The sequence below is a fragment of the Anguilla rostrata genome, chromosome 8 (assembly GCF_018555375.3).
Source record: "Anguilla rostrata isolate EN2019 chromosome 8, ASM1855537v3, whole genome shotgun sequence".
Lineage (NCBI taxonomy): Eukaryota > Metazoa > Chordata > Actinopteri > Anguilliformes > Anguillidae > Anguilla > Anguilla rostrata.
Window position 1 is genome coordinate 47,602,437 of NC_057940.1, and position 10,671 is coordinate 47,613,107.

The 10,671-nt window shown below is 44.9% G+C and overlaps 1 protein-coding gene across 4 annotated transcripts in view; it reads left to right on the top strand.

The window, feature by feature from the left end:
- The window catches only part of LOC135261839 (exopolyphosphatase PRUNE1-like), a 28,875-nt gene extending 19,597 nt beyond the window's left edge, over positions 1-9,278 (top strand). For all 4 annotated transcript variants that reach the window (XM_064348490.1, XM_064348488.1, XM_064348489.1 and 1 more), the window contains exons 7-8: positions 3,386-3,544; positions 5,484-9,278. In XM_064348490.1, coding sequence (XP_064204560.1) covers positions 3,386-3,544; positions 5,484-6,002 — 678 coding nt within the window. In that variant the 3' untranslated portion in view covers positions 6,003-9,278. The remainder of the gene's footprint in view (positions 1-3,385; positions 3,545-5,483) is intronic.
- The last annotated feature ends 1,393 nt before the right edge of the window (positions 9,279-10,671 follow it).

Sequence of the window (10,671 nt, forward strand, 5' to 3'; positions counted from 1 at the left end):
GAACCTGAGAGCGATGCCGTCTGGAGCTATGCTCCTGGCAGGGTCACCCATAGTGGTAAGGTCGAGGGGGAGGCTACAGACGAAGCATGGTCCAACCAAGACCTCAATGGCAGAATGGACGGAAGATGGGGGCTGATCACAGTGTCAGGATGTAGAGCTGTGAGCAGCGCCACAACGGTCGCGAAGGCAGAAGAAGGCTGCAGCAAAGAAGGGCCCCCAATTGTCTTGGTCTCCATGCCATTGGACTCTGGCCTGGCCTTCTCTATGTCAAGGACTGTGTGGAGGCCCCCTTCCACCAGTCTCCCCACTTTAAAAGATTCCACGCACAGGCGTTTTCCTGAAGGACCCCCCAACGCTTGGAACGTGCAAACACTTATGGATGGTGCCTCCAGCGATCGACCTGAAAGAAGATCTGCAATCATTGCCAAGGAGCTGAGAAGGTTTAAGATCGAAACCCGCCCGGACGAGGAGGGGCAACTGAAGGAGGAGAAAGGTGGATACACCTTCTTCTGGAAGGGAAAAGCTGCTGATGAACCCAGAATCCATGGAGTGGGATTTGCTATCAAAACCTGGCTCATCACCCACCTCTCCAAATCTCCAGTAGGCATCAATTAGCGCCTCATGACCTTACGCCTGAGGCTCTCGAACAACCAGATGGCCACTGCTGTGAGTGCCTATGCACCAACCCTGGACTCACAGGACGAAGATAAGGAGACCTTCTGTGCCACCCTGGACCGGGTTCTATCGGACATCCCGAAGGAAGACAATATCCTCCTACTCGGAGACTTTAAAGCCAGAGTCGGTAAGGATCACAAGCTCTGGAAAGGCACCTTGGGTAAAGTGGGTGTTGGGAATATCAACTCTTATTATCGAAATGTGCTGAACATGAACTTGTTATCACTAATACCTTGTTTCGCCTGAGAAACAAGGTCAAAACCTCATAGACTATCTGATTGTCAGGGCTAGGGATCACAAAGATGTCAACATCACCAGGGCCATGACTTGCACGGACGACTGCTGGACAGACCACCGCCTCATCCATTCTACAGTGACTATCCGGTTAATGCAGAAAAGGAGGACACAAAAGAAACTAAGTCGCCCAAAATTCAACACCGAAAGCCTGGGTGACGTAAACAAGGTGCAACATCTCCAGAACATCCTACGTGAGAGACTCCCAAAACTGTATCCTGAGGGTGTTGAAGAACACTGGAATGTTCTGAAGACCACAATACTCGAGACCAGCAGGGACACCATTGGCTACAAGACCAGGAAACATCAGGACCGGTTCGATGAAAACGACACCGAAATAGAACATTTTTGATCTGATGCATCAAAGGAAAGATCTTCTGCTGAAAACAAATGGTGGCAGAAGTGACATCAGGGCTTGCTGACACCAGGTGACACCAGGGGTTACTTCAATGCCACCAAGGCTGTGTATGGACCCCAGCTACCTAGGCCTAAATCCCCTCTGCTCCAAAGACGGACAAACCCTGATGAAGGACATTGTGGACATTGTGCTCCAGATGGCGAGAACACTTTCAAGAGCTCCTGAATCGAAACACCGAAACACAGTTGAGATGGAAACCATCAAATACCTCAGCGACCCATCATGGAGCACATGGGTGACCCCCCCAGCAAAAATGAGGTCCTGGATGCCATCAGGAAACTGAGCAATAACAAGGCCTCTGGACCTGATGGGATCCCGGCAGAAATCCTTAAAGAAAGCAGTCCAGAACTCTTTTGCCACATCCACAACCTGCTTGGCAAGATTTGGGAGGAAATCCTTGCTAAACTCAGGGACGCCCTGATTGTCACAGTCTTTAAGAAGGGATATAAGGCGGACTGTGGTAACTACAGAGGGATGTCCCTCTTGTCTACAACAGGAAAATACTGACCCACATATTAGCCAACCGACTACTACCACTGTCAGAAGAGATCCTCCCTGAGTCGCAATGCGGCTTTCGTCCTGCCAGGGGAACCTCCGACATAATTTTTACAGCTCCTCAGCTACAGGAGAAATGTCGGGAACAACATCTACCGCTGTACATGGCATTCATCGACCTCACAAAGGCCTTTGACTCTGTGAACCGGGCTGCCCTCTGGTGTGCCCTCTGGTGTGCCCTCTCCAAGATCGGATGCCCAGACAAGTATCTCAAGATCTTGCGTCTCCTGCACATGACTGCAACAATAGTTGGCAATGGCGGCTCTGAAACTTTGCCTACCTTGCAGGTCTTCTTTTCACAAGAGCTGTCATTGATGCTGAGATTCACCACCGTATACGGTGTGCCAGTGGGGCTTTTTCTAGACTGAGGAAGAGAGTGTTTGAGGATTAGGACATCCAGACTAAGACCAAACTCCTCGTCTATCAAGCGCTAATTCTGCCTTCCCTGCTTTATGGGGCTGAAAGCTGGACCACCTACAGCAGACATATGAAAGCCCTGAAGCAGTACCACCAGCGATACCTCTGTGAGATCCTTAGGATCAGCTGGGAAGAACTAACGTCAGCGTCTTGGAGGAAGCCAACATCCCCAGCATCAACACAACCATCACCCGGCACCAGTTACGATGGACGGGCCACGTTATACGCATGCCAAATACCCGCCTTCTGAAACAAATGCTTTACGGTCAACTGAAGGAAGGGCAACGCACCCAAGGGGGACAGAAAAAGTGGTACAAGGACAACATCAAAACCCACCTGAGAAAGTGCCGCTTCAACCTCAACAACTGGGAGGAGGTGGCTCTATGAAGAAACCTGTGGAGCAGGATGGTCTATGAAGGCACGGCACAGCAAGAAAAGGACCTCCACCGTGCCGCAAAAGAAAATCGGCAACAAAGAAAGGAGAGATCCACCACCAAAACGGCTCCTCCAACTACCACTACCATGACAACCATCCACAAATGCCCCCATTGCAACAGAACCTGTGGATCAAGGATCAGCCTCTACAGCCACCTAAAGACCCACAAATGACCAGACCCACCAACAGGAGGACAATCATACTCGACTTCGAGTGATCGCCGATGATGATAGTGTGTGCATGCATTCGCGTGTGTGTGTGTGTGTGTAAAAGGAAAATTGTCAGTAGAAATATTATGAGCTTCATGGAATTCAAGAGGAAGTTAAAATCATGCAAGGATGGGTTTTTTTTTTTCCAAAAAATTGTCTTTTTTGAACATTGGGTCCAATTAGTAGTGTCTGAAAACTAGCATTCCTTGATCAAATCAGAAAAAAAATCACAGCTGGTCACTTATAAAGTTCTGTTCCCCAGCAGAATTCAAAGCGGGAATGACTTTGTGCTGGCAGAGAGGAGAGGTGTGTGCAGGTGGGGGGGGCGGGTTGTGTTTGTTTGTTGGGTTTTAATCCTGCCTCCCCCCCCCCTGTTCACAGGCTTTTCTCCAGAGACGCTTTCTACAGCAGGAGCTCTGTGAATTCTGCCACAAGCACTGCTTTGACCTGCTGGTCGCCATGACAATCTCCTTCAACGAGAACAGCGAGCCTTTCCGCCAGGTGGCTGTCTACAGCTCTAGCACCCTCTACAGGGAGGAGGTATGAACTGCAACCTGAACACATTAAATGACTGGCTGGTTCTTTTTGGGTGTGGTCTTGTCTGGTTGTGTTGGAGAACAGACCCTTGTGGAGCGTTAAGAGTATTCTCTTGACAGCAAGAACTTATTGGCCTACAGAGACTGAATTAACTCTCCTCATTTTTGAGTACCTATCATTCATAATGTTCAATTCAAACCCCTCAAGGGGAAAAAAGTTGGATTCTGGGGCCTGGAACCAAGTTGTGGTTTTAAGTCTAGACATCAGGTAGGCAGGCATGTACCTTTTTTGTTGAATTTCTGAATAGCAGTAAAGTTTTGCAGTTGATTCAAAGGCCAGCCCGGGTCATTATCTGAGCCCATTACCAGAGAGTGACATCACTGTATCTTAATAAAGATAATCTAACTGGAGCTTGATGTTCATTTTGAGCTGCACATGTGCCAGGACCACGTAAGCCTGCCGTGTCCGGCCCTATCAGCTTTCCCCAGCCCTTAGGCTCAGCAGAACGAGCTGGGCGTCTTCTTAAATAGACATGACGAGCCCATTCCTTTCGTTGGAGCGGAGCAGAGTCTCGTATGGCTGTGCAGCGCTCATTAGGGATACTGCACGCTAGTCGCTTGTGACAGACGCTCAATCGCTCAACGCGGTGAAGAGATGATTAGTGGCATCTCGCGAGTCAGGTTTTATAAATACGTTTGTACGGGTTGTTGGTTTTAAGCTCTTGCTGTGAATGAAGCGATTCCCTCTCGAGACCAGCTTTTCCTCATTCATCGCTTGGTCTGTGTATCCGTTTACTATGAAACGGCTCAGTGGAGCGCTTATGAGTCTTTGCCAACAGCAGTGCACTGACTAACAGTGGGAAAATTACTGTTATATACTAATTATATTATGATCATTTTTCTTTTTTTGCAAGAGTCCCAGTCGAGATGGAATAGGCTTAGAAAGACAGAAGAAGCTTAAAAACATCCCCAAAAAAATAAAAAGGAAGAAAACAAACGTGATTTAAAGTCGCTAGTTTGTGAGCAGATCTGATTTAAATGCATGTCTGCTGTACTTTTTAAGATGCTGTTGTTAGACACCAGATTGTACAATTGTGAGAAGATGAACAAGGATGCTGTGTCACTGAGTGATTGAGTGATCAAGCGAGTAGTTTTAGTTAGTGTTAGTTTTAATTTGTTCATTTTAGTTTGTGTTTGTTTCAGTTTTAGTATTTGTGTTTGTTTTAGTTAATGTTAATTTTAGATCTAGTTTCAGTGTTAGGTTTAGTTAGTGTTAGTTTTAGTAAGTGTTAGCTTTAGTGTTTGAGTTGATGTTAGTTTTAGTTAGCATTAGTTTTAGTGTCTTAGTTAGTGTTAGTAAGTGTTACTTTTAGTTAGTGTCAGTGTTTTAGTTAGTGTTAGTAAATGTTATTTTTTGTTAATGTTAGGTTTTGTTTTAGTTAGTTGGTGTTAGTTTGAGTTAGTGTCAGTTTTAGTTAGTGTTAGTAAGTGTTAGTTTTAGTTTGTGTTAGTAAGTATTATTTTTAGTTTGTTTCTATTTTTTGTTAGCGTTATTTTTCGTGTTTTAGTTAGTGTTAGTTTAGATCAGTGGTCTCCAACCATGGTCCTGGAGAGCTACAGGGCCTGCTGGTTTTCATAGTGATTCTGCACTTCATGAATCAATTAGAGCAGTTGATTACACAGTTAACTCAACTCAGCTGGTGTCTTTGGTCTCAATTGGGTGCTGATTTTAAGGTGAAAACAAAAACCAGCAGACCCTGTAGCTTTCCAGGACCAGGGTTGGAGACCACTGGTTTAGATCCATGAGATGCTTTGCATGTAGAAATAGAATCTAAAATACAGAGAGAAGAAAACGATATTAAAGCCCCAGAAATGGAGCCGAGTGAAACAGCGGGGTTGTGTGTAATGTGCTGTCTGTCTGTCTGTCTGTCCCCACGCCGTAGGTCAGTCGAGCGTTGGAGCGTGCCCAGAACCCCTGTCTGAGCCTGTCGCCCATGAGCAGCCCGTACGCGGACGTCAAAGCCTACCTGCAGGGGAACACACTGGCCTCGCGCAAGAAGCTCCTCCCCATCATCATGGACTTCCTGTGCGACTGGGAGCAGCGGTCAACTCGGCGCGCAGGGAGCGGGGACAGCGAGGTCCTGGAGGAGGAAGAGGAGGTGGAGGAAGAAGAGCCGGACGATGGCCATGACTCCTCGCGCTCATCCGGCGTGGACGAGGACGCCCGGACGCCGCCACGGTACTCCGCGTCGCGGCGGCGGGGGGCGGGCGGAGTCGCAGAGGAAGAGGAGGAGGAATGCGGCCTGGTCCCGCCCACGCCCATGAACAGCCTGGTGGAGGGCTGCCCCCTGGACAACGGCATGGCCCCCATCAGCCACCAGGCCCTGCTGGAGAAGTTCCGCAAGATGGCCGCAGCCTCCGAGGAGGTGGCTGGGGAGGAAGGGACGTCTGAAGCGCTCTGATCCCCGCCAGCCAAACCCTACAGGCACGCTCCTTTTTTTTCAGCGGATGCTGTGAAGCACGTCATCTGTGTCAGGGTTTCCTGGGTTGGACCCCCGGGAGCCGAGCTGCCTGGTAAGGACACAACCTTGAGGAAACTGCTGAGCCGTAATGGCGTCAGGAACAACTTTCCCGTTTTACAAGGACAGCCGGAGGGAATGTGGCCATTTTGGCTCCTTCGTGAACATGGAACACCCATGTAACTGATTAACAGTGCAGTGATTTCTCATATTTTTTGTTTCCTTAAATTAATTTTTCTCCAGCCCGGTGTCGAACGGGCCCTTTAAGATGCCTGGGCTCGCATTTGTCTTTTTAGGGAGAGGTGGGAATAAGACAAAGGGGAAGGGGAATGTGATGCTGTTCTGCCCTGTGTGAGCCTGCTGTACGTCTGCCCTGAGTGAAAACTGAGTTCATGGCAATCAACAACTGGGATTGGTAGGGTCAGTTTTGATTGGCCAAACCCATAGGCCACTCCCCTAAAGCACAAAAAAAAGAAAAAAACGTTGTTGGTCACTCTGGAAACTGATCTAATTTTCAGGGAAGATGAGACTGGAATCTGGCAGCTTTTGCGCATTGGTGACACGGCGACTTGTACTGACACACAGTACAGACCTTGTGCGCAACGAAATGCAAATCACCTCATAGTGAATAATGTCATTGTTATTTTGTAGTGTTTTGGCTGACAACCTTGCCCAGGGAGACGTTTGCTTTGTTATTAACTGGCATAGCATGGGTTTTATTAATACATTGTGAAAATATTTCTGAAAAATATAATTTATATAATTCGTACTGAATGTCCCTTCTACTCTGATGTCAACATACTAGAATACATGGTTCTTCAGATTAAGACCAGAGACTCATGTCCCCTACAGGGGACAACAATGTGTTTCCTGGTCTAAGTAGGATATTACAGTACAGGACGTCCGTTGGTACTGCGTTGTTTTTCAGAATTAAGGATGTAGTTTCATTGACGGAGGCAAAAACAAGTCAAGGTTGATCCTTTCACTGTAACCAACAGAGTTCTAGAACTCTTATGTCAAAGGGTTAATTTTGAAAAATTCTGCCCCAGCAGTAGAACGTTCAGTTAAGAACATTCTAAGTGCATATTTGTGATCTGACTACCTTTAAAGGGTTAATAACACTGAGCTCAGCGTCTGACGAGGCTACAGGATCTGTGCTGGTAACTGCACACCTTTAACCCCCAACGGCAGCTGGTCAACACTGCGACGTACCTGTTTCCAGGGATACCAGCACTGCCCTCCGTCCTGTGATGGAAGTGATGCTAACGGACAAAATTTATTATGTTTGCTGTGGAAGCAGTTATTAAATATGTTCTTTTCATTGTAGTAATCACACCGTTTTATGTTTTTACTTTGTGATTGTTAAAGCTGTTGTGTCTGTCATGCTGTTGCATGTTCACATGCTGTTGCAAAGCCTGGCAAAAGTAGCTTTCATGAGAAGAATTATGTTTTTTTTTTTTTTTTTTTCATATCTCAGGTTGGGTGGTCAGCATCACTACTGTTTATTTCAAATTAAATATTTCAGCATGCTGCCCATTTTATTACATCGTAGTCCAATCTCTAAATAAGGTCATGTAATTAGATATGAACTTATACAAATACCATTGTCTTCTTGTTATACCCAAGATTGCAAACAGTCAAACAACTGCAGTTGAGTTGTAACATGATTTAGTACCTGCATGAAAGGTTGTTTAAATTTCATATTGAGTTAAAAATAGACTTCTTATGGTGTGAGTTTTAATTTTACTGCTGTAAAATGGAATTAATTTCCTTCACCCTTGGACTCAACCTGTGGACTCAACTGAATATAATGACCCTGTTATTTCCCTGATATCTCGTGAGTAGATTATAAATGAGCAGTTATATCTCTCCTTGAGGGGGAAAAAGAACAGTTTTGGGGTGCAGTTTAATCTTTACTCAAAGCAGAAACTCCTCAGACATCAGTGCATTTAAGACAGATATTTTCACCTCATACATTTCAGTTTTATCACTTTTTGGAATGAGAAATGTTTATGTTCGCTGAGGAACAACACCACCTGTATGCCCGTTTTTCAAGGATCTCCATGTTCAGCTGAGGTTGTATTAGAACACCTTGTGTAAATAGCAGATCTGTTTAATAATCTTGAATATTAGTAAATATGCACTTGAGGCTTAGATGAAAATACAATATTGTAATATGGTTTATTTTTTTATTTACATTTTATTTTATTGAGGATAAATCTAGTTTAATTACCTGGTACGGATTTGCAGTGTACAGTTTAATGTGCCTAATTTGTAACTAAAGGACATATTAGCATGTTATGGTAATTGTCCCAACTGTCCCCCCAAAAAAAATCTGTGTTCTTTGTTCACTCTTCAGTGTCGGATACTGCAGTTTACTTCAGTGCAACCGAGGTGCAAGACTTAACTAATGTACGTGGGTGTATCGTTTTGATGTATCGCTAACCAAATATTTATGCGTGCCAAAAATCATCATGCCAGTGTACACGTCTTCCAAATACGATTATACTTGTCTCTCGCTTGCTAATTCCTTCTGTCTGTCTTAAATAGTTCCTTTGTAAGTCTGGCTCTATTACTGTTTATCGGCGTTACTTTTATCTGTGCTCACGGGGACCGTTGCTGCGACGCGCTATGCTAGTTCGGAGATCGCGCTCGGCCCTTTTATTCAGGGTTGCCAGATTTCGGAAGCTGCCTTCCCAACATTAAAATTTTTTTTTTTTTTTTTTTAAACTGGAGGTTTGTATCATAAGAAAATGTGTAGGAGTATGTGGATGACTAGGATATTTTTTGATTAGCATGTGTAAGGACAGCTAATCTGGCAACCTTGTTCGCGTGACCGAATTCAAGGCCGACAGCATGTAGCAAACATTGGAGGACTGGAGGCGCCTGGCTTCAAGCGTTTTGTAAGCACGGTTAAAGTGTGGAGTTGTCCTGGCTTGAATATCTTTTCTATACAGTGCCGCGTTGTGCCCACTCACTATAGCCATTCTTTTTGGTGGATAAATGACGTAACCAGCATTCCCCCCGTGAAAGGCTGTAAGATTTATAAACAGGGTAGCTGGAACTGCGGTGGAGTTTTTGGGTTACGTGGCCCAGGACAATCAAGATGAAACTGTTCTTATTTGTACGGATAAAGTCACTGTTTGCCACTGTTGGTTCCTGTATGTGGGAATGCAAGACCAATAAAATGTTGAGAAGCACAGTTCTATAAGAATTTTATTTGAACGTGTATGTTGTTCCTTCATTCCTTTTTCTAAATTTGGTGCGCAGTGTTCTTTGCAATATTACTGATTTGTTCATTTTTCATTTTGGACATCTAGGGCTTATTCATGTTAGTATTTCTAAAATCATAGCTGATGGGTCGTTTCTTTTGCTGGCTATACTGTATTTGGATTAGATTGTGTAATATAGGCCCATATCTCCATTAGTCAATTTGCACTGTTAATTTGGCCACCTGAATAGAATCATGGCCCAACCCATTTATGTGAATGCCCACCTATGTAGTTCTGACCCTCCTAACTCGATGCAGGCCCAACTATTAACAGTTTCTGGATACGTTGTTGGTATAATATCGGCCCGTGTCTTCAGTAGTCATTCTGCATTGGTAATTTGCTTTGCCCATGACTTTATCTAGGTTGACTGTCTTCTAACCAGTACAAAGAGCCAAATATATGAAGTGGGCTACAGAGGTAGTTGTGGGTGAGATTTTTGTAAAGGAGCCAAATCTTTGGTCTTTCTGGTTACTAGTCCAGTTTTTATTGCACACAATAGTACAGGGTTTTCTTTTGTCTATAACTTGCTGTTCAGGTGCATTTCTCCCATGGGTTTAGTGTCAGACTCAAATCTATCATGTGTAAAACTTGCCACTTCCACATGGTGAAATCGTGCTTTGTACACAGGTTTCAACCTATACTATTGTCTGTACCACTTAGGTGGTTATTCTCCAATGTGACCACAAGGGGGCAGGCTTGGCGCATGCAATCGCAGAAACGATCTGTAGTTGTTTCTCAACCTTTTTGTGACCGCTGTAATTTGAGCATCTCGTTATCTGGTGGGGGTTGCCAATCAAACTTTATGGAGCCATCTTCAGAAAAGAGAATGGAGATTTCCTCCTTCCCAGTGCATATCCTAAGGGAACAGTTGTATCGATTGTTTGCTTTGTTTTTCTTCTTTTATTTCTATAGCAATCCTGGTTAAAAAACAGTTGCAAGCAGCTAGCTCTGTTGTATCTGTTCACTTTACACCACAAGTAGGTTGGGGAACTGGTCTTGGAAGAGGTTGCAGGTTTGATTCTCAGATGGAGCACTGCCCTTGTATCCTTGAGTAATGTAGTCTGTTTAGCATGTAACACAATACTAGCTGTGTAAGTCACTCTACATAAGTGCTTTCTTTCACCATTGACTCCCACTGTTAGAATACAGGAAGCCAATTACCATGTCAGAGCCAGCCCCACTCCTCCCAGTACAGAAGCAGCCTTGTGTTGCCTTCTTGGCACTTTTTAACCCTGTTAAGTCCAGTGTGATGGTCCTGAGTCTTTAGTCATGCAAATGAATGTGTTATTTTAATGTGCCAGAGTCTGGGATTTGTAAATATTCAGCGGAACAGTCAGAGA